General features: G+C 52.6%; 14 protein-coding genes across 14 annotated transcripts; 6 read left to right on the top strand and 8 right to left on the bottom strand.

Annotated features, from left to right (window-relative positions):
- Window positions 1-240: 240 nt before the first annotated feature.
- DL89DRAFT_277980 (uncharacterized protein) lies at window positions 241-2,083 on the bottom strand (the record flags this gene model as incomplete). Its single annotated transcript, XM_040889484.1, is given in 5 exon segments — window positions 241-690; window positions 716-839; window positions 865-888; window positions 908-1,203; window positions 1,235-2,083. The coding sequence occupies 5 exon segments, from the start codon at window positions 1,607-1,609 to the stop codon at window positions 241-243; spliced, it is 1,269 nt and encodes a 422-aa protein (XP_040744094.1). The 5' UTR covers window positions 1,610-2,083.
- A 35-nt stretch (window positions 2,084-2,118) lies between these two features.
- DL89DRAFT_135374 (uncharacterized protein) lies at window positions 2,119-2,786 on the bottom strand. The gene has a single exon (XM_040883357.1). The coding sequence runs from the start codon at window positions 2,744-2,746 to the stop codon at window positions 2,174-2,176; it is 573 nt and encodes a 190-aa protein (XP_040744093.1). The 5' UTR covers window positions 2,747-2,786; the 3' UTR covers window positions 2,119-2,173.
- Window positions 2,787-3,721: 935 nt separating this feature from the next.
- On the top strand, window positions 3,722-4,363 carry DL89DRAFT_256725 (uncharacterized protein; the record flags this gene model as incomplete). The annotated part of the gene is made up of 1 exon (XM_040885468.1): window positions 3,722-4,363. The coding sequence occupies one exon, from the start codon at window positions 3,722-3,724 to the stop codon at window positions 4,361-4,363; it is 642 nt and encodes a 213-aa protein (XP_040744092.1).
- Window positions 4,364-4,695: 332 nt separating this feature from the next.
- On the top strand, window positions 4,696-5,226 carry DL89DRAFT_292175 (uncharacterized protein; the record flags this gene model as incomplete). Its single annotated transcript, XM_040890267.1, has 1 exon — window positions 4,696-5,226. The coding sequence occupies one exon, from the start codon at window positions 4,696-4,698 to the stop codon at window positions 5,224-5,226; it is 531 nt and encodes a 176-aa protein (XP_040744091.1).
- A 381-nt stretch (window positions 5,227-5,607) lies between these two features.
- Window positions 5,608-6,210, top strand: DL89DRAFT_256723 (uncharacterized protein; the record flags this gene model as incomplete). Its single annotated transcript, XM_040885467.1, has 1 exon — window positions 5,608-6,210. One exon carries the CDS (start codon window positions 5,608-5,610, stop codon window positions 6,208-6,210), a length of 603 nt encoding a protein of 200 aa, XP_040744090.1.
- Window positions 6,211-8,081: 1,871 nt separating this feature from the next.
- Window positions 8,082-9,461, top strand: DL89DRAFT_256722 (uncharacterized protein; the record flags this gene model as incomplete). Its single annotated transcript, XM_040885466.1, has 1 exon — window positions 8,082-9,461. One exon carries the CDS (start codon window positions 8,082-8,084, stop codon window positions 9,459-9,461), a length of 1,380 nt encoding a protein of 459 aa, XP_040744089.1.
- DL89DRAFT_266720 (uncharacterized protein) lies at window positions 9,236-10,085 on the bottom strand. The gene has a single exon (XM_040887200.1). The coding sequence runs from the start codon at window positions 9,953-9,955 to the stop codon at window positions 9,563-9,565; it is 393 nt and encodes a 130-aa protein (XP_040744088.1). The 5' UTR covers window positions 9,956-10,085; the 3' UTR covers window positions 9,236-9,562.
- A 496-nt stretch (window positions 10,086-10,581) lies between these two features.
- Window positions 10,582-13,404, top strand: DL89DRAFT_135342 (uncharacterized protein). The gene is made up of 2 exons (XM_040883356.1): window positions 10,582-11,382; window positions 11,762-13,404. The coding sequence occupies exons 1-2, from the start codon at window positions 10,912-10,914 to the stop codon at window positions 13,361-13,363; spliced, it is 2,073 nt and encodes a 690-aa protein (XP_040744087.1). The 5' UTR covers window positions 10,582-10,911; the 3' UTR covers window positions 13,364-13,404.
- A 40-nt stretch (window positions 13,405-13,444) lies between these two features.
- On the bottom strand, window positions 13,445-13,960 carry DL89DRAFT_292172 (uncharacterized protein; the record flags this gene model as incomplete). Its single annotated transcript, XM_040890266.1, has 1 exon — window positions 13,445-13,960. The coding sequence occupies one exon, from the start codon at window positions 13,958-13,960 to the stop codon at window positions 13,445-13,447; it is 516 nt and encodes a 171-aa protein (XP_040744086.1).
- Window positions 13,961-14,259: 299 nt separating this feature from the next.
- Window positions 14,260-14,821, bottom strand: DL89DRAFT_266719 (uncharacterized protein; the record flags this gene model as incomplete). Its single annotated transcript, XM_040887199.1, has 1 exon — window positions 14,260-14,821. Exon 1 carries the CDS (start codon window positions 14,614-14,616, stop codon window positions 14,260-14,262), a length of 357 nt encoding a protein of 118 aa, XP_040744085.1. The 5' UTR covers window positions 14,617-14,821.
- Window positions 14,822-14,853: 32 nt separating this feature from the next.
- DL89DRAFT_266718 (uncharacterized protein) lies at window positions 14,854-15,375 on the bottom strand. The gene has a single exon (XM_040887198.1). The coding sequence runs from the start codon at window positions 15,343-15,345 to the stop codon at window positions 14,923-14,925; it is 423 nt and encodes a 140-aa protein (XP_040744084.1). The 5' UTR covers window positions 15,346-15,375; the 3' UTR covers window positions 14,854-14,922.
- Window positions 15,376-17,059: 1,684 nt separating this feature from the next.
- DL89DRAFT_266717 (uncharacterized protein) lies at window positions 17,060-18,690 on the top strand. The gene has a single exon (XM_040887197.1). It carries the CDS (start codon window positions 17,095-17,097, stop codon window positions 18,529-18,531), a length of 1,437 nt encoding a protein of 478 aa, XP_040744083.1. The 5' UTR covers window positions 17,060-17,094; the 3' UTR covers window positions 18,532-18,690.
- A 1-nt stretch (window position 18,691) lies between these two features.
- Window positions 18,692-19,167, bottom strand: DL89DRAFT_266716 (uncharacterized protein). The gene has a single exon (XM_040887196.1). The coding sequence runs from the start codon at window positions 19,109-19,111 to the stop codon at window positions 18,770-18,772; it is 342 nt and encodes a 113-aa protein (XP_040744082.1). The 5' UTR covers window positions 19,112-19,167; the 3' UTR covers window positions 18,692-18,769.
- Window positions 19,168-20,237: 1,070 nt separating this feature from the next.
- Window positions 20,238-20,938, bottom strand: DL89DRAFT_266715 (uncharacterized protein). Its single transcript, XM_040887195.1, has one exon. It carries the CDS (start codon window positions 20,861-20,863, stop codon window positions 20,276-20,278), a length of 588 nt encoding a protein of 195 aa, XP_040744081.1. The 5' UTR covers window positions 20,864-20,938; the 3' UTR covers window positions 20,238-20,275.
- Between the last annotated feature and the right edge of the window lie 536 nt (window positions 20,939-21,474).

The raw sequence follows: 21,474 nt of genomic DNA, 5'->3' as shown, positions 1-21,474 counted from the left end.
CGACGGGCGGCCGTCGCCCGTCGCTGGCCGACGCCCTGGCGCCGCCGCCATCGGCTACACTTGAGACCACGCCGGGCGCCCGGCGCATCTCCACCGCCCCTTCGGTCGACGCGTCGCAGCTGATCGAGCAGATGTTTGCGTCAGGCCAGCCGCGAGCTCGCCACGCCGGTCCACGCCGCTGTTCGCCGTGCGCGAAGAGGAGGAGAGTTTTCATTGATACTTGCCGCAAAAAAAATAAGATTATTCTAACCCCCTGCTGCCCCAGTGCGATAGCCATGCCAGCGCCGCCCGGTTGCTGTCGGACGAGGAGATGACGGTTGGAATCACGTGCTGCGCATCCACTCCACACACAAACTGCGCCAGCTCCGAGAACGACGAGTGCTCCGAGTACGGCACCGGGAAGACCGTGACGCGGTCCGACGACCCGTGCGGCGCCAGGCTCTCCACGCTGAACTCCAGTCTCGTCGGCGGGCTGCAATGCAGCTGGCGTGCCCTGCGGGGGCATCTGCGGCGGTGCGCTGGTTGGGCGACCAGTGGGCCCGGCGATGCGTCCAGCCAGTGGGCCGGAACGCGACAATGCGGTCGAATCCCGGAGTTCTTCTCCAGATACTCCGCCATGCCCTTCATGTTGACGCTCTGCATCGACACCGCATGCACCAGTGCTTCCCCAGGCCGGTCCACCAGCATCCGCTCCAGCCCCGGGCTGCCCAGACACTTTGAGCAATGCGCGCTTGTCCTGTGCTGCGTAGATCTGCGAGTTTAGGCGCCGCGCAATCTCCACCAGCAGCTTCTCCTTGCCAATCGTATATGTGCCCACGGCAAACAGGTGTGCGCGGGGGCTGCTGCTGCTGGTGCGGGCGGAACCACTGCGTGATACGTAGAGCCGGCCTGCGCAAGTCACGCAGACAGCCGGGTGTGCTGGTGGATCCGGCAGCAGAGCTCGCCCACCGCTGCCACCACTGCGCTCTGCGGCGGAAACATGTACCGCGGCTCCAGGTACGTCGTGTCCAGATACACGTAGTCTGCAGATGGCCTGCCCGCCTCCTCCCCGCCAAGCATCCCGGGGGTCACCGGGCGGCCGAGGTCGGTTGCAAACACCCGCGCTATCTGCCGCACGTGCAGCGGCGCTGCGCGGAAATCGCCGGTATGCACAATGCGCCTGACCGTTTCGCCGGGCACCTCGAACAGTATCAGGGCGGCGCCCTGGGCAGTGCATTGCGTCGAGCAAAGTCACGTAGACGCCGTGGACCAGGCAGCGCCTGTGCATGGGGAGGGCGTGCACGTGACGCTCCCCCACCCCCAGCCGGTGCCTCACCAGATTCGCCGTGATGCGCGAGCAGTACACGTGCCCGGCGAACGAGCGCGTCAGCCCGCCGTAGTGGTCCGAGTGGAAGTGCGTCAGGAAGTAGCCCGTGCAGTCTGCGATGCGCCCGTACTTGAACGCATCCACTGTGAATGGCGTGTGAGGCATGCGTTTGTACGAGGGGGGCGGCTTCGGCGTGCGGCTGGTGGGCCAGATGCCGTCTTCCTGCGCCAAGTACGTGTATCTGGTCTCGGTGCTGGTTTCGGGCGCCAGCTCAGGTTTGCTCGATCTCGCTGAGCAGCGCATCTATGCTGTCGCTGGGTGGCTCCTCGGGCTCCTCTGGTTCCGGGGGCTGCTCCTCTAGCTTGGGCTTTGGAAGAGGCTCGTTGGGCCTTGGTTTTCTGTCCATGGCCATCCGCAGTCTGGCATTCAGGCTTCTGGAGACAGACGCCTTCGCTTCCGGCTGTTTTTGCCGTGCTGGAGAGCCTTGTTGAACTGGCGACTTCATTCTGCCTGGCGACAGCGTCTTTCCCGGTGACTTGATCTTTCCCGGTGACTGTATCTTGCTCATGCGCTGCGCCTTTTTCTCCTCCAGCTCGACAAAGTCCAGACACATGTTGGCGTGCGCCTGGAGCACCCTGGCATTGGCAAACCACTTGTTGCATATCGGGCATGTTGCAGTCTCCGCGCCGCGCGCTTTCTTCGTCTTAGTGTCGCTGGGATCGGGCTGCGGATTGCTCAGACGCTTCTTCGCCTCTGCGCTCATTATTATATAAAACCAACGTGTATCAGCAAGAAAAAAAAACACAAAAGATAAAACAAAATTACAAGCATCATGTCCGCAGTTTTTACAACCTGTAATGGGAGGCATTATTGGATGGTTTCACCTGACATGCGACACCGAGTCTGCTTGCCGGCAATGATCCACTCAGCCCTAGTGTTTTCGTCGTTAAGCCACGCCTGGTACCTCCGGAACCGCCACAAGCACAGGCCAATGACACATGCCCATGCCATGGTCAGTGCTCCTACTACTGCTCCGTAAATGCGCATCTGCCTCTGCGCGCCCTTACGGTCTGGGTCGCCGATTTCACGCACGATCATGAGCAAAAACACCAACGCCAGAGATATCCAGCAGACTGAGCTGCAAAGCACCACCAGCTGCAGAACGTGTCGGAACCGCTGCAAATGCACGATCCGGTGCTTGCTGATGTCGATTGCAGTGACCTGCGTGTCGATGGCCGTCAGCGTGTGCGAGTCGAGCGAGATCTTTGCGAACGAACTGCGTCTGGCTGCCGTCAGGGTTTCGTTCGACTGCGTGTGGAAGTGTTCAAGGGGCTCGAGAGAGAGTACGCTCATGGCTGGAGGATTCTTAAGGAGGATGCAAGTTCGATATTCCCGCTTGGACCACGTCGTACAGGTCTGTTTAAATACTGGTGCACACATAGTCCACCTAATTTATTTGCCAATTTCGGAAATAATGCGCTTTTTTTTTCCGGTTTACGAAATAAACAAACTGGCAATTTGGGGGACGGACCGGTGTATCGACAAAGGAGCCATTACATCGACGACTATGTGGCGAGTGCAACCGAACAACCTTTAAAAGAAAAACCGGCTCCGCTAAACTTTGTTTTTTTTTTTCATTAGACTAAAATACTCTGTTTACGCCATGCCTATTCTCTCCAATTCTCTATTAATCTGCCTTCTTGTCAAACAACCAACACATAAAAAAATCCAAGGATCCTGATAGTCTCTGCGGACCGCATAGTAAGCGGTTCTCCGATTATCCCCACCGCTTTGTCTCGCTGAAACACCAGTCTGTATTTTCCATTGTCTTGAGAAGAAAATGCTCCCCCTTATTCTTAAGCGGACGGATAGCCGCAGCACGCATCTTTGCACCCATAGCTAAGCATACGTCCCCCCGTGCTGCAGCTGTTTGCAAAATACATCGTAATCCACTTGCCATCTGAACGGCCATTGGGTAGAATAGCAGCGGCTGGTGTGCCAGCACTCCATTGTTCTGTCAGTAGCTGTGTAATAGGGTGGGAAACCAGCAGGGGGGAGAAAAGCGTAGCCTGGCACGCATACCGTGACTGCTGGGAGCAGCAAGGTTGGACCCGGGCCCAGGCATGCCAAGAACGAAGGATCTTCCCCCTGGTCATAAAGCGCCTCTTCAGTCGATAGAAGCTGAGGGGATGTGCAGAAGCGTCCATCTGCTGCCCATGCAGTACTCTTGCTGCTTCCTCTCACCCCAAACTTTCGCAGATACATAATTTGCAGGCAGGCGCATTTGTTCGCTGTCTGTCTATTTCAGCTCTGCCATCGCTTTTTTCAAAACACCTTTTTCTTTTTTTCCCTTCTTTTCTTCCATCTCATATCTCTCTTTTCTTTCTGGGTTCCACCAGATACATGTAAAAAAAAATGCCAGACAGCGATGCATCAAAAGCCACGGTGGCCGCACGCCCAGTGGTCAAGGACGCACATGTCCTGTCGCCAGTCAAAGAGCAGGCGCTGAAGCAGACGCGGCGCAACCGCTTGCGCTGGCTGGCATTCGAGCTATTCATACTGTTGGCCCTGATAGCGCTCCTGGTCCTGCACAGTTTCCGGCTGACGAGTGCCCCCAACACCACGTACAAGGTGTGGTCGAAGAGCTGGGTGATGATCATGCTGTCGATGTTTTTTGTGGTTGTGGCCTTTTCGGTATTTGTGACAGTATACTACTACAAGGTGACGCTGGACTGGATCCGCTCGCCCGAGACCACCGATCAGGACGCGATGGACCCGAGGCGAAGGCGCGAGAAGAACAAGATCAAGTGGAGCGTGTTTATGGCCAGTGCACAGAGAGAGCGGGAGGAGCGGGAGCTGAGGAGGGTCAGGCAGCTGCAGAGGCCGTGGATTTCGAGCCGCGGCAGGGCGGCGGGCAGGCCGGCTAGGAGGACCAGTGAGAGTAGCCAGACGACGGAGGAGAGGGAGGTCGCTAGGCCGGCGCCTGCTTGGCGCAGGGACAGGCGCGTCCCGCGCCATCCCCACCACCCGCCACGGAGGCACAGAGAGCTGCCCTAAGCCTGGCGGTACTGGATTCTTTTTTCTCATGTTAACTGTAATTTTCTTTTTCTAAAAGCACGCTAAACCCTCTTCATCCTACATCTCCCTAACCGGTGCTCTGGGTCCGTAGGAACAAGGCCTGCAAGGGAGCTGCGCGCTGGATTTCAAATGCTTTCTCCACTCTTTAGACAGTCTGCTTCTTCGTAGAAGCGCCTTGTGATTAGAGAGGATTTTTTTGTCGGCGGAACCTATTCCCCTTCCCCAAGCGCCTCTTTCCTCGCCCACTACTGCCTCTTTATCTTTACTCTTTGCATAGCTTTTATTTTGACACAAATACCCTAATTGCACAAATGAGCGCCGAGTCTCCAAATATCCCCGCTGCGACCCCAGACAAGCCCGCCGACTACTCCACATTCACCGCCATAGCACCGGCTACCGCCGACTCGCCCACCGCCACAGTATCGGGCAAGACCGTGCACACACGTAGCATTTCCAGCACTCCGACATCCAGAACGCCCTCAGAATCGGGCAGCGACGAGGAGCAGCCGGCACAGACGTGGACGGCGGCGGAGCTGCTGGAGGTGCGGGCGCGCGAGCGCACCTTTGACGGGGCGTACTGGCGCACGTCTATCGGGCTGTTCGGGGCTGCGCTGGTGGTGTTGCGGGTGTTTGGGCTGTCGTTTTTCCCGGTGGGCATGGTGTTTCTGGTGCTGGGGCTCGGGTTCCTGGGCATCGGGCTGTACCGCCGCCGGAGGTTGATTTCCAAGGATACGCATGCGCAAGCGCCGTACTTTGTAACCAGCGGGGGCACCGTGCTGCTGTCGGGGGTCATGTGTCTGTCAGCGTACACGGTGCTGCTGGTGCTGCTGCTGAGGATGTAGGGTGATGAGATGCTGGTCTGTGGGAGCGCATGTGGCAGGGATGTGCAGGCTGTGTCTTTGTAGGGGTTCATTAATAGACCTGCCTACACACACAAAAAGAGCAGTCTCCTTTATCGCTGCTAGAAGCGTTATATTTAGGCCCTCTTTGGCGTGGGCGTTGCCTGCCAATCACAGCGCAGTAGAATATTCGTGCGAGCCAGACCCTCTGCCAAAGTGCACTGAGTGACACTTGGCACGCATACACGACTACTGCTGAGGTTTCTTTCGTCCTCCCCTCTTCTCAAAAACCAAGAAAATTATATTTTACTCCCTCTTTTGTCTCCTCTGCATTCGCATACCCTTTTTATTTTCCTGTCTATATACCCTCACACCCTCTCCCAAATGTATCCGCCGCAGCCCCCCAACTACGACGCCGCGACCGTCGAACAGGTACGCCAGGAGCGCATCCGCGCGATCAAGCGTCGCTACAATATCTCGCTGGGCCTGCAAATCGCGTTCACGGGCGTGTTTGCCGCGCTCCTCGGGTACTACATCTGGCGGGACCGCGACAACCGGCGGCGCACGGACAGCTCTAACCTCGTGTACTACAACAGCAACTGGTTCTCATGGTACATCGGCCTGCTGATTGCCTTGCTGGTAATCGACCTGCTCTGCATCTTCTTCACCTTCCGCAACCGCAAGCGGGCGCTGGCGTGGCTGACCAATCCGAACACGCCGCCGCACATGATCATGGCGGGCATGAACCCCCAGTCAGACTACGCCGAGGTCGTCGTTATTCAGCAGCCGGTCGGCTATGCTCAGCCCGTGTACCAGAACTACCAGCAGCCGCCGCCAATGTACTCGCAGGCGCCTGGCCAGCAGCAGCAAGGCGGATTTTATATGCCTCCGGCGGGCCCCCCACCTGTCCACCCGGGGAGCTCTGCCGGCGACAACAACAACAACAGCAACGGCGCCCGCGGTCACTTGGAGAAGCCGCTGATTTAGACACTATTCCTCCTCGTTACTTTTTTCTTTTTTTTCTCCTCCGAGTATATTAGTAGCGAGAGAAAAATTGCTATATATGTTGCATATGTGTGGTCATGTGGCCAATATGAGAAAAAAATGCTATGGATACATGCTTTTCCCCTGCCCACTTGGCTGGCGCTTGCAATACGTGCATTTGGTGTTTGTTGAGTGGCTCTCAATATGTACAATCGCTGCCATTTGACGCTGAGCTAAATGCCCGCTGTTATCAGCCAGCGAGTTGGGGTAGGTAGGAACTCAACAGCCTTGGTACGGGTTTAGAGCAAGAATTCTGCAAAACGAGATATTCCAGTAGGGCTCACTCTGCTGCTGCCGCCGTTTCTGATGCCGCTGCTGATGCCGTTGCTGATGTCGTAGCTGTGGAGCTTGAAAACCCCGAGTGGAAAGAAGCAATATCCTAATCTCGGGTTATATTTTTAGCTTTGCCTCCCATTCCCTGGCTTTTGGCGTTCGCTGCAATATTCTTAGCGGATGTCCACTGAAAAGACTTCCACTCTCTTGCTCCAATATCTACCACGAAGGAAATAAAATAAAAGGACAAGGCATTGGCAAACAGCCCTCTTTTTCATATGAAGGGGACCGCTACTTTATTTGCGACCCCCTCTCTCTCCCCACGAGTACTAATGGACAGGAATATACTAGGGGTGGGTCCTGCGACCCTGCCTTTAGCGGGTGAGTGGGCCCACCCCCCAAAAAATATTTTGATCACTTCTTTTTTTCTCTCTTGGCTAAGTGGAGGGACGAATATGCTGCTAGCTTAAATATTCCACCAGTTTTTGAGGCGAATATGAGTCGCCGCGATTCTTCCTTCTTTTGCACCTCCTTTCTCACCTTTCCTCTTTTTTGACACTCACCATTTTGCAAAAAAGCTTTGAATACGGATATACTTTTCTACTCCTTTTTTAATCTGTTGTATCATTAGTGTTTTTTTCCAGTCACAAATCTTTTCGTATGGCATACAGCGAGAAAGGTAGGCATCACTCCCCGCACGTCAGCGGGAGGTGCGCCCGAGATGCCGGGACACTTGCAGAAAACAAACTCTAGCCTTTTATCTCTTGTGGAGTGTTTTTTGTTTGCAACGAAGCGGATGCCAGGTCCACCTTTCTGTTGCCTGTGGGAAACAGGGCCCAGTCTAGACACTCTATATTACTGCGTGGTATATCTGACGTCCTTAAATTGCTGTCCCTCACTTTGTGGAACAATCGCGGCAACTGGCGCCGTGGTATGCTGAAGAACCTCCTTAATCCGAGGCACATGTTCCTTATTTTTTGTCTTCGCTTCTTGTTGTTGCACGTCTGCCTGATTGTTTTGTTTATTAGCCGATGGCGACCGCCCCTGTCTCTCGACGGGCAGCACTCGCATACGAGATTTCCACCCTACGTAGCCATATCAGGCAATGATATCGCGTATAGCCGAGTTTCGAGCATTCCATGAATGCCGTGTTGAAAAATCATACTTTGGGGAACAGCTATTGTTGTCCACAGTGTGTGGCTTGTCAATATTTTCACTCGCCATATTATCTGGACAGCAATGCCCTTACCCATGACCAACTAGCCTATGCACTTGTCGATGGCCATATAGAGCTCCACCGCCTCCATTGACTCTACTATCCCTCCTGCTTCCCCTCCCCCAAATTCACTTGCTAGTCATTGTTGTACACTTTCTGTGTGGGAGCCGTCGAAATTTGCACTTTTGACAACTCCTATGCGTCGTGGTACTATTGCGTTGGGCATATACCGCTTTTGTATTTTTAGAAAAAGAAAAGCGCGCTTGATGCCTCTTCTTTTTTTCTTTTTCCGTCGTTCATACTCAAGCATTGACATTCGCCTATCATGCATCGCTTTGGCGCTCACACCTCTATCCCCATGTTTACACATACTGTAGAATTGCAAAAGGCAAAGGAGATCCTCGAGAACTGCACCCTGGTGTCGCACAGCACCAAGGGCTGCTACTCGTCGCGCATTGCTCTGTGGATACATTTCTGCAATAGCAAATATAGCGGCGACGACATGGTCACCGAAGAGCGGCTGGCGTCGTACGTCGAGTGGATGGTCAATTCGGGCGCTGCCGAGCGCATCCGCCAGGGCTCAACGCATATCCAGCAGGTGCTGCGCAACCAGCTGCAGGGCGTGCTGTGCTACTGGCGCATCCAGACCGGCAACCGACCAGACCTGCCGGACCCGCGCACCGGCCGCGTGTTCTCGTCAAAGTGGAACGAGATTGTGCAGCGGTTCCCGCGCGAGGGCCGGTCGCGACGCAGCGAGCCCATCTACGGCGCCTACCGCAACGGCGCCGCCCCCCCAGAGATGAACGGCATGCCGAGAAACGGCTACAGCAGAGACATGGCTGACGGGCGGCGCGGGTCGTCGTCCATGCACCACGGCGGCGACAGCCCGTACCAGCCATCACAGTCCTCGCAGTCGTCGTACCAGTACAATGGCTCGCAGCAGTCATACAGGCAGTCGCGGCCCCCTGCCAATAGCTCGCGCGCCTACAACCAAGCGCTCCAGTATGTTGAGAGAACGCATGCCGGCGACCGGCACTACAATGGCTATGCCCCGAACCCGGTGCGCACGCGGACCGTGGACTATGCCCACCAGGAATCGTCGGCGCACCAGGATACACGCACAACGCCACGTATGAGCATGACGCCTTCCGACAGCGTGGACTCGCCGGGCTCGGATCCGCGCGACGGCGATCTCCGCATGAAAGGCAGCGCATCGCCCCAAAACGACCCCATGCTTCTGGATAGCGCGATCGCTGGCCAGGTTCCAACTCCCATGACACCACCGGCCCCCCTGGAGGGCGAGGTCCCCGAGCAGCTCCCCGAGTGGAGCCAGGAGAACGCTGAGCCTGAGGGCCATTTGCTGACGCTTGCTGAGGACATCGTGCTACATGCCCAGTTTGTTAATGTCGACTCGTACCTGCAAGATCAGGTGCGTGCGCACCACTCGCTTGGCCTGGCGGCGTGGTTGGGGTCCGACATGCGGGCGACTCTGGCGCTGGGAGATATTGCGATCGAGGATGGGCCGGCCGCATCCTCAGTCACTGGGGCCGAGGGCGCACCGGCTAAACCAGTGCTATCGGCTGAGGGCCAGTCAGCCAGCGTTGCACAGCAGCCAAAATCTATCAGCATCCACATCCGCGACTCTAGCGTGCGGGACAGCAACAGTACCACCACTAAGCACAAGGTAAAGTGCGAGCTATTATGACGCTCTGTTTGTTCCTTTGCCCCAGTTCCCACCCTTGCTCTGCATGTCCTCTGCTTTTTCTCCTAATACGCCTTCAGTGCTATGCGCGGTGCGGGATTTGCCTATAGGCGAATATGCCAAAACACGTTGTGTGCATATTCGCCAATCTCCATCTTTCTCGCCGCACTTTTATTTTGACGAGTGGCTAAGGAATTTGTAATGCTGTTTGACTGGCCGGCAATCGGTACATATCGACTTCCCCTGCTCTCTCTGAGTGAAAAAGGGAAGTTGGACAGGTCGATCGCATTTCTTTTGGCAAAAACACATGCTCGCTGGGTTTCTGACAACCCTCCTGTGGAACTCTGGGCAGGTCCCCTGGAATACCCAAATATCAACCACGACCGTTGCTTTTCCTGCCCGTTACAAGTGCGGGGCAGCAGAAGCGTCCTTTGCGAAACGCCCAAGAAGGCGTTGCCTTTCTGAGCGCCGGCCCTCTCATTGCTGGCTGCTTGCATTTTGAATACCTTTGGCGTCACAACATCACTTGCTCAGATCTTCCTTCCTGGTGCTCTCGCTGTGCGTCGATTTGTAGGGAGTCGCTCTGCGCCATGCCAATCCGCTGCAGTGCTCGTGGAGCGCTCTGGCTGTTGCACTGTTCAGGCGCTGGCACGTACTGAACGAGGAGATCCCTGATTTCAGCACAGAGGACTGGCAGTCTATCAGAGTGTTTCCAGGACTGGCCCCGGACTCTGTGTCAGTCGTCAACACGCTGTTCCAGGAGGTGCTTTCCTATATTACGCCCGAGAGGTAAGTCCAACCCTGGCGTGCAATCTGCTCTGCCCCATGCGCGAATATGAAGCATATATTTGTGCATCGGATTGTATATTTTGATATTGGTCCGCCTGGCAAAACGAAAAACGCTGATGGCGGATCGCGGTTGGGCAGCGGGGAGAGCTGTTTTTTGGTTGTGCAAATCTCTTAGCACATCAACTGAGATATGATGTGTTGTCAGCGCTAGCGCTCCCCAACTTTTTTGCTGGCCCGGGGACAAATGCAAGCTCCTGTTTTTTTTCGCTGCCGTTGTGGATACTGCCTGTAAGAGAGCCCAACTGGGATCCCGTGGTTGTGCTGCCGGGCAAAGGCGGTGTATCAATATTGGTGTCACCCTTTTAGTCACTCGGTTATTTATCGCTGGCCCAGTCGCCTTACTGACTGTGAGGACCATTGGTGTGCTTGCCAGCCCGCATCTGCCTAGCCGTCTTTCTGTCTGTCTCTCCGTCTGCGTGTATGTGCATGTTTGTGACGGAAAGACATTCACTGGAACATTCGGAACTCGGCTGCTTTATCTCTGGGCTATACGTGGGCGATTTGCTGGATGTGCTATTCTCGTCAACTATACAGCATTTGCCGATCTCCGCCGCTCCCATGTTCTCCTAGTGTCGCAATGGGCGTCAAATAACAAGGGCCAATAATGAAGACGATTGCCCACCTTTATCGCTCCCTCCCCGTTGCCCAAATACTTTCCGTCAAAAGGTGCTGGGATTTTTTTATTAAACCGGATGCCAGCGGGTTTCTTCACGAAAATGCCTCTCACTCATACCCCAGGCCCAGCCAACCACCAGCCGTGTCTGGTACTACGACCCTGTCATGTTGTAAGCAAGCATATTGCCGATTGACCCCGTGTAAAACAACACCATGTAGGCTTTCGGGCACAAAGGCAATGAGCGGAGTTGGCTATTTCTTTGCCGACGCCCTCACGCTCATCAAGCCCACCGTTGCCGGCGTCAAGTGCCTGGACTGCGTTGATGCCGTTGATGCCGGCACACTCCTGCCTGATGTTCTGAGCGCCCTGGTCCGCATCAACGCTGGCTTCCCGGCAGAGGGCGAAATCAAGACGCCAGGACGGTTCGGCATCGTCCCGCCTGTTCCTTTGCAAAAAAAGGTAAAGTAGCCGGGACCCTGGAGTATATGCCCGATGTGTTGCTGCGTATGTTCTGTTCGCAGATTGCAATATCTGCAAATGCCGCTGCGGCAATTGTTCGATACATGTCGCGCCGGCAATTGGCTACCTGCACGCCAGCGGTTGTGTCATGCTTACCGCATCACGACATATCCCCTTTGTTGTGCCTATCGGCCATATCGCATATATTTTGCTCTGTGCCCGTCGTTTATGCCTCGGCACTTTTATCCTTTGCAGCATTTGGTTGGGGGACAGGCATGCGGCGGGGCTGCTCGTCTATTCTGCATGGAGCACTTTCATTGTTTGGTATTGCCAATTGCGCCAGCTAAACAGCCTTTTATGTTTGCGCTTGTTCCGGTAGATCTTCCCGTGGGTTGGAGGCGTCCTACCAGCATTGTTCCTGGGGGACAACAATGACCAGCAGCGCTCAGTCACCCGGTTCCTACGCCTCCTGCGTGAGCTGCGCACTGTTCTGCTGCAGGACATTGCTGTCCTGCTCGAGGTCCCAGCCCTGAGCGACCATGTCCACAAGCATGCTGTGTTCTCGCACAGCGTCTTCAGCTCGCCCGAATTCGCAGCATACCGCGAAACCGTGCGCACACAGGCCAGCGACGAGATTAACCAGCTCAATGGGCTGATCACCGAGTCAGTCAAGTGGGTCTCCTCGCGCAGGAATAGGCTCGTGACGACCTCGTCTGAGCGCTTCAAGCCAACCGCCCCGCGTCTCGAAGTAAGGTACGAGCCGCGCCGGATCACCCAGGATATCGAGGTGGCCAATGCCAACGACAACGAGCGCAAGCGCCCCCGCAAACAATCTCGCACGCATGTCGAGTATGATGCTGATGCTGTGGCTGCTCGTTTGGCTAAGCGCACACGCCGTGTCTATGATGCTATTGCCAGCGGCAGTGGCCCTGCACGGCGGCAGCCACATAGTGCCGACGACGGTGCCGGCGAGGTTCCCGATAGCAGCAGCTCGGAGGATGTGATGCGGTCGGTGAACGACCTGCGCATGGAAAACTCGGAGCTGAAGCTCAAGCTGCGCAAGCTGGAGCTCGCTTTGGAGCAGCACCAGGTGGATGTGCATTCGTGGATGATCAAGGTTGAGCGGTCACTTCGCAGCCAGAACAGCCCGAAGCAGCAGGAAAAAGACCAGGAGAGGCCGGCGACCCAGCTGAATCCGGCTGCGTCTCCAGCTCAGCCCGTTCAACCGCAGCAGCAGAAGAAGCATATTCCATTCTATCCCATCGGACAGGGCCCAGCGAATAGCCACGCGCAGACATCGTATGGTGAGTCTACCAACACAAAGGTTGTGTCACTGCCGAGCATCCAGAGCCTGAACCAGTTTGAAACCCCAGTGAGTAACGACAGCAGCGGCAATGACCGCTACTTTGGTCACCAGTCGTCGCCTGCACCCATTGCCCCCTCTGCCAATGCCCCGCCCGCTGAGGCCAACGGAATCATGAACCACGGGTACCCAGCACCCTCCAGTAACAGCCGCCCATCTCACGCGGCCGACATGCTGCCGAACAGCGGCAGACACTCGCAGGCCCAATTCCAGCAGCCCTATAGCCGCTCGCCGCCACCCCGCGGTCTGCAGCTGCAGCTTCCGAATCCGACCTCCAGGCAGCACCAGATGTACGGCCGCTCAAGCGGGTACCGCTCACCGCCGTTGCACCAGCAGTACACTGCCCCACCCCCACACCAGGCCCAGCAGGCTCCGCCTCCGCCTCCGCCTCCGCCTCCGCAGCAGGCGTCGCTCAGCCACGGCCACTACAGTGGCCATCACTACAACCAGCAGCAGCATCAGCAGCAAGTGCCGCCGCAGCAGTATCAGCCGCAGCACCCGTCTGCAGTTGAGACCAGCGAACCCCAGTGGTACCACAGCCAGCCCGAGCACCAGCGCCACCAGTATAGCAACGGCCCGACGTCGCCCATCCACCACACCAACCGCTCGGCTTATTAATTTACCTCATATCAGTGCTAACGTTATATAATCTTAGATGCTTGTGCTTTTCGAGAAAAAAAGGGCTTATATCCTCTTGGTCTACCCAGTAATCGGCGTGTTCAGATGCGACCTCGCCAGCTGCCCACTGCGCCCTGGCGAATGCTGCAGATCCAGTTCAGCGGGCTGCGGCGGACGCAGCGAATCGGCCAAAGTAGTTGGATTCTGGTGAAATGAAAACGGGTTATTGCTACCAATTCCCGCCAGCGGCACACCCTGGTTTGTTTCTCTCTGTTGCGCTCCTGGCTCGGATTTGCACGCCATCCGTCTGCTGCGCACAGTCAGCCAAATCACGCTGATGTCTACCAGCAAAAGCAGGAATAGGAGCCCAGCGCGCCAAATCGCCGGCTGCATACCGGCCAGGTGCCGCAGGTGCACAAAATAGTATATAAGGAGAACAAGGTACAGCGTTGTGAGGCCTGTCTGCAGCCAGATCGAGATGTCGTAGCGCTTTTTTCGCAGGATCGTCTTGCGCGCACCCACGGCTGGGGGCCCGGAGGCAGCATAAGAGGATGGACCCTGACTAGGGGCAGGGACTACGGGTGGGTATCCAACCATTGTTGTGTAGAGTTTTCAATAGCGCAAGTACGGAGGAAAGAACAACTGGAAAAAGAAGACTGAGGTACCAGCGGCAGACTGTCGGCTAAGTAGTGCACATACATACTAGTACGTGCGGGGTGTCGCCCCCGACTCACCGGAAAATAGCTCCTGAAGCTGACCCATGTACCTTATAATAGCACCTGTACCAGGGTGACTATCGCAGTAGCACATGTCTATCATTAGCACAGGGCTATACTGCCATACGCTTTTCTTTTCTTTTTTTTTTTGAATATACACATTTATTGTCACAGGAACATTCACCGGTTGCGCCATCTGGGCACAGCCATTACTACAAGTGCAGCCACTGAAATAATGAATGCTGGCACACAAAATATTCCAAGCAGCATGGCGCGTTTGATAAACGAGAAAATATCTACCCCGAATATAATTTTTGCTGCCTTAGTAGGATTCGTCTTGTTTTCGAGTATATCATGCTGAAAGTGTGAAATTTGCACTAGGTAATGCGCCATGAAGCCAACGCCAACCAGAGAGGCAACAGCCATTACTGAGAAGGCGGCAATGACTGCGGGGTTGTTCCGCTTGAGTGCTGGCTCTTTAAGGCTTTCGTCGGAGTAGCTCACAGAGGTAGGTTTAATAATATTGGTGAACGACATTGTCTATAGCTTGGAATGATGTGGATAGTTTACTTGGAGCTAGGACGAGTCCAGCGCATCGTCTACTTTTATATGGACAGCCGCGACGATGGAACGCAATAGTAGATTGCGCACAAAAAGTCTGTCAAGATCTTGGCAGACTTGCCGTTGCTAGGTATAAGGATTCCGAATGAATACAGCCCCCACAAAGGGCGGCTTCCTGGAATTCATGTATAATAAATTCTGGCCATTGAGAAGATGCTGCTAAGGAATGTATTGGCAAAACCTGATGCTATGAATTTACATGCTGTTGGACTGAAACACGAACTAGGATCTTTTGTACTTTACGAGATAGATTATTGCTAATATCAGACAAATTCCAGCGACCGATGCATTTATGCCCACACGTGCCTCGTAGTACGATCTGCTGTTGCTAAAAATGTGGTGACCCCATCCAGTTATGTATGTGCCTGTCCTATCTGCTTCAAGCATCCGGCTAATAAAGTAGCCCATCAGACCCAAAGTGACTAGTGCAGCAGCGAGGAAAAAGAGTGCAATGTAGAGGGGCCTCTTGTCCTTTTGCTTTGGTGCTTGGAAAACGATTGCCTGCGGGCTGATGGGTACAACGTTGTGGGAAATTGGTGTGTTAAGATGCGACATGCTGAGGAAATAAATAATGGCAAAGTAGTATACGGATACTTGCTTGGGATACCTGTCTGCCACAGGGGTATGGTGTGGGTCACAGTCCATTTTATAAAAACCCTGGGTTTACCAATCGTCACCCTTTTGAGTGTGGAGATATTTGGATGCGAAGGAATCACCTACGCATGTCAGTAAAAATAGCACAAATCAAAGAGGCCAGCTCTCATTTTAGCAGAATGACATCTATTTTTAGAATTTTATGCAGCTTGAGAAATCCGGAAGCTCTGATATCTAGATCCATCCCAAAGCCACCATGGCCTATCTAACTCTGACTGTATATACCTTGGCAATGTTGTAAATGCAAGAATGAAGGGAGCATATCCACAACGAGTGTAGAGTTTGTGCGACGAATTAGTTGGGCTACTAATAAATAACTACAAGTAATGGTGAGGTAAGATGTAAGTACTAGTTACAACATTGGTGTCAAACATCTATGTGCCTCACGTATCAGTGATAGACATCACAGATATCTACTTACTATTGCACACTTTCCTGGCTGGGTTGCTGTTGAAATATAACCAAGCAACCACAAACAGTCATGGATCAAGACAGGTCGGGTCTCGAGTCATCGTCAGCTGAGCCAGGAACCAAGGATAACCGGTTCGGACATGATTTCTATTTATGTTAGCGTATATGGTCCTTGTAGATAGTAATAACAGCATATTCACGATTACCTTGACACCATCTGCAGACAACTATATACTTCCGGCACCTTCGGCGGCATGTCGAGATCCCTCGTCTTGACAACCTTTCCCAACTACTTGCTCACTTTAGTATATCTAACTCCACCTCCAGAGTACCTGCACACGTCTTAGCGATACCTGGTTACCAGCTCCTATCCTGAATCCAGGCCACCCCGTCCTTGTCGTCATGACAGGAACCGTACATAGTACTGTTCAACTGGATTAATAAACTGAACTAATTCTTAGGCCGAATGATTATGTAGCACAACACGCTACGTTCACTAAATCTGAAATAAACTGTGGTTAGTCAATTGGTCGCCGACCTTTCATCAGATATATGCCATGCCACTAGGATTGTTCCATCGTACCCAAGGCGGCTTACTGAGATTGGTGCAGCTTTATCTAGGGTCATGCGCAGCTTAGCTAAGGGCTCCGTATGCACTTGGTATTTGCTTAAATACTCCTCGCCAGCACCTAGCAGCAGAGATTTCTACTGGTTTTCCAATATATTTTTGTGAACTTTTAATATTGGTTTTATCAGCACATGCGTCGTTGTACTACTAGGAGAATACACCACCTGATAAATTTCCTAAATATCTTGACTAATGTCAATTGGACATGCACTGTTTATTCTCTTATTTATTTGTGATCCATTATAAGCACTGCTAAAAAGAAGGCATCTGGTTCCACATATATTCCCGTGAGCACTCTTTCAGAAAGTTGACAATATACAATTGAGCTAGGAAAAGGAAGGCTGGCTGGCCTCCTTAAGCCAAGACATACGTGTATTCGGTTTGACCTATTGTGGCGTAGGAGCGTATCTGTACATCACTTTGCGTACCCACCAGTACATATGGAACCTGGGGCTAGGGCTCGTTGAACCATCCCACAGTTGCCTCCCTCAAAATCTCAGCCACACGCACTCTCCCCCCTCCCCTCCAGCGATTGTTCCCCAAGATGCAGAAACTGCATTGTTTGGAAGCTCGCATGCCACTGCAATTATGTTAGAGGCAGGTGCCAATAAAAGGCACCTATGCCTCCAGCCCGCTAGAGGTCCATCATTCTCACCTTTTATCATCCTTCTTCATCCTTCTTCATCCTTCATTGCGCTATAATGTCACAGTTCATGAATTTGATCACCTCACAGGTTATTCCCTTAACCTACGTCGATGCGAGTATTTCTGTCGTCAACTCTGACATTATTTTGTTCTACGAGAATACTGCCAGAAATGCTGACTTCCTGAACACCAGCGTACTCAGAGAGGCATTCTACAAGGCATTGGAGAAGTTCCCGGTATATCTTGGATACCTTAGACAGCGCGCGGACAGAGGACTCGCAATTGTCATTGACAAGGACGACCTGAATATGCCAAACTACCTCGAGTCAACCTCGGATATCCTCTTTTCGGACATCAAATCCTCCAGCTACAACCCACGCACCTGGCCTGCTGGGTTGATGACTACCAGCATGACCCCAGTTCCTGACCAAGCAACTGGCCAGATAAAGATGCTGCATGTCCACATCGTCAGGTTTCGAGAGTCATCTGGGGTGGCCATATTCATCAGTAGCTGCCATGGTGTCACAGACGGTACTGGGTTCTACAGTTTCGTAAATCGCTGGGCTGATGAAACGCGAGCTTTGATGACTGGAGTATCTGCGCCTGAGATAGCTGTCTGCTTTGATCGTGCAGTTCTTGTCGGTGACCCTACCGACGCGCGAGCTGAAGTCGATAATCTCCTCCGGGTTAGTATTACGGACCTTCCGCCAGCAGCAATAGCCTTGACATTGCTTTCCCCAATGGAGCGCAACAAAGTAATTCATTCCAGAAGGCCAAATGCTGACCACCAAGGCTGCCTCTACCGGATCGGCCATGACAAGCTTGAGTATTTGCGAGATGGTGTACAGAAATGCACCTTGGATGGTCCCCGGCTTTCAATTAACGATGCCCTGAGCGCATTGATCGCCAAGACAGTGTCTCAGGCACAGTTTGCCAATACGACTGGACTTATCGACCAGCCAAGCAAGTCTGGCGATATGGCACACCTCCATTTGACTACTATCGCATGCGATTGCCGCCGCCATCTCGGAATATCTGATATGGGTTATATTGGAAATGCTCAGTACATGTCTATGGTGACAAATCCAGTCGAGAGAATCATCCAGGCAACGACGTTCGAGACGCTGGCTGAGGCTGCAATTAAAATCAGACACGCCATTAACCGGGTACAGGCCCCACAGATAAGAGCCTATATTGATATGATCAACCAGCACTCAGCCCTATACATGGGCCCAATTACCAGGGCAAAAATGTATGGGCTACGTACAACTATATCAAACCAGTCTCGGTTTGGACTCTACGATATAGATTTTGGATATGGAGCTGCAGACTTTATTACTAGTCGCCCCGCTCGACTAGCCAGTATGGTCACTATCCTGCCTACTCGCCCACCAAGCAAGGATGTGTATGTCTCAATTACTGACACGCCAGCAGTGCTTGAGAGCATCCACAGTAACAACTTTTGGAGACGCTTTGCTGATCTCGTCTACTAGAAGAACTATTTGAAGTCAAAATCCCAAGCCACTCCTATCTCGCTATTAACCAGATCGGGCACGCTCAGAATCGGACTCAAATAGGCCAGCTGGCTCCCCTTTTCCTTTCCTCACTCACTTTTTAGTTCCAATTTTCATACATTCTTGTGAACACTCCCTCAAGGCTAACAAATACCATACTAACGGTTCTAATAAGGTTCTATCAAACGACGAATATTTATTGGCACAGAATGGAATATCAACGGGAAACTCTCCTGTGCTTGACAAGAAAAGTGATTGACATAATCAGGCTAATAGAAGTGAAGACTGCAAGTAGAGCAATACAGCCTGCATAGTATGAAGGTTTATTTCGTTCTTCGTCTTCTTTAAGGGCGTACGTAATTTGTCTTTTATCATTCTTCACTTGTAAGAACCTGTGGATGAGGTAGCCCATTACGCCCAAGTTGACAATTGAAATACCAAGAGAGAACATGCTGAAGAAGAGATATTTTCTGTACTTTTTGGGTGGTACCTGGATAATGGTAGGCGGTGGTCTACCAACACCATAATCAGTAGTGTATAGTACGTTAGCGTGTGCCATTATATCTAGATATGAGATAATTGACTATGACTATTCAAAATAAAAAAGTTCACAATATTATTATGTTGGTGTGCACCAGAGTCCGACCTGGGCTGCACTCTCACTTTATACCCTCCAGCTAATTCTATGTTGTGTTCTTTGATGGGCGGGCGAGTCGTATACGCATGTCCGCCATTACGTAACGCAGACAAAAATAGAAGAAATCAGTATTTGCCAATACCAAGTGACCTACTTTCTAGACTTATTGGATCTTGCGCTATCAAACAATATAGCTGCTAGCAAGCAGCTAGAATATCGTCATCGTAGTAGCGATAAATGGCGAGCAAGGACTATGGCTGATATTTGTGCTCAGTTGGCACAAAAGCAGGAGCAGTTTTGTGATAGATTTATTCTTGGACCACCGATGGTTTCATATTTTGTTGAGTCGATTGCCTCGTAGCATATCGATTCCTTCTTCTTTTGCTATTTCATTTTTGGCCAGTATCTCAAGTATCTTCAACCCAACCCTCTTTCGAGCTCTAGAAACGCTCATATCTCTACGGTACAATACTTTGTTGTCATTCACGTTGCTGTCTAGGGAAGATGCAGCCACAAGTTGTCCGGATCGCTCCTGCTGCGAGTGCCCAGTACGTGTCTACATCCATCAGTGGATTGTGACAGAATGAGCGCGTAGATTTTTTTTACTGTGTCGTTGCCCCAATACCAGCTTCTCCATTGCAAGCCATGCTTAAAGGTCGTCCTTTATTTTTTAGGAATGGTTATGACCTGCAGATCATTCGAATGTTCGGTCTTCAGAGGTACTGATTTGTTTCGGCGCCTCCAAACTGGATGACCGACAGCTAGTCCCCGCTGGGCTATTTTTAGCAGGGGTGTGTTCAATTGGATGGCTGCTGGCTTACCTAATTGTGTGGATAGATACAAAGCCAGGTATTCAGGTCAAAGTGGATTCATGCACAATGCTGTGTATACCCTCTCACTAACAGTACAGCATCTACAGTAGTTTGGAATTAGCTATTGCCAAGGGCACTAGAGCGGCTGCAGAGGGATGTATTGGTGGCTACATGTATGTTGAGAGAGCTGCCTGGCTCTTAACTAAAAGATTAGGTTACAATAATAGAATGAAAGTCGCGACTTTCTTTATTAACGATTGTTATAAACACGAAATTAGGCATTGGGCATTTTCATCTGCGCTGGAGGCGGATGGTTCGGCGGAGTATACTGCTCCTGGCCCTGCTGCACCTGCGGAGCGGGGTACGCGTACTGCTGATCCGGCTGAGGGTACGACTGGTTCGGCTGAGGGTACGGCTGGTTCGGCTGAGGGTACGGCTGGTTCTGGAACTCGGGCTTGGTAGCGAAATGAGTGGTACTGGTGTTGGGGTTTTGGACAGCCTGCAGCCAAGGTGCACTCGGGTCATTTAGAATCCGCATGGTCTTTTTGTACGAGACAATGACGCAGATGATGCAAATAAGGCCAATACCTGCAGCTGCACCAGAAATACCTGCACGCGTAGTGAAGTAGGTTTCGTTGTACCGGTAGCTGTATCGTCCCCTATAGTAAATGCGCCCCCGAGTCCCGAAATACTGCGAAAGATAGTATCCTAGAAAACCGACACTGACAAGAAAGCCGATAATAGAGGTGGTAAGCCCATATGCCAGCCTCTTTTTGGCGTTCTTGTGCTGCTCAGCGCGCATCTCATCGATCTGCTCCTGAGTAAAGTACGGCGTGCTGCCAGGCTGAACATAGGTAGCCATTGTTAAGTAGAAGAATAGCTGCTGGTGATAGGCGAAGGAAACGAAGGAAGGGAACGAAACGACGTTGGGAAGGGTGTTGCTTGAAGATGGAATGGGCGATGCAGAAAGGCGCACAGCCGTTAAATACAGCCTCCCAACCACCTGCTGCGGCAACACTGCGAGCGCTGGAGCTAGAAAAAATCACGGTAGGAGGGACGATCAGCGCTTAAGCCAGACGTTGCAATCCCCAAATATTCGTCTATGGGCGAAAATTCAAGGAAAATCGGTAAATACGAGTTGCCGTGCTTCTAGAAGGAATAACGTGCACGGATTGACTGATTTTTTCCTTTCAGAGGCAGAGGATGACAAAACGGCTGCGGTGTGTGAAAAGCGCGAAAAGCGAATCTGGCCCGAGACAAGTCACTGGGCTGTTTGGCCTCAATCTGCTGAAAATAGAATGGCTGACAGTTGGCAGCGAGTGCATGCATGCTAGGTGGTTTGCAACAGCGAGGTGGGCTATCTGGCTATTGCCAAAATGGCTTTTTTGTTTTTGGGCAAGCGACGAGAAGCAGTGCATTTCCAGTTCCATTCATTGTTCTTAAGGATCTTAATACCCAGTACCAGTTGGATGG

Source organism: Linderina pennispora (assembly GCF_002104995.1).
Source record: "Linderina pennispora strain ATCC 12442 chromosome Unknown DL89scaffold_5, whole genome shotgun sequence".
NCBI lineage: Eukaryota > Fungi > Kickxellomycota > Kickxellomycetes > Kickxellales > Kickxellaceae > Linderina > Linderina pennispora.
Note: the sequence above shows the minus strand (reverse complement) of the source record. Positions and strands in the feature narration are given on the sequence as shown.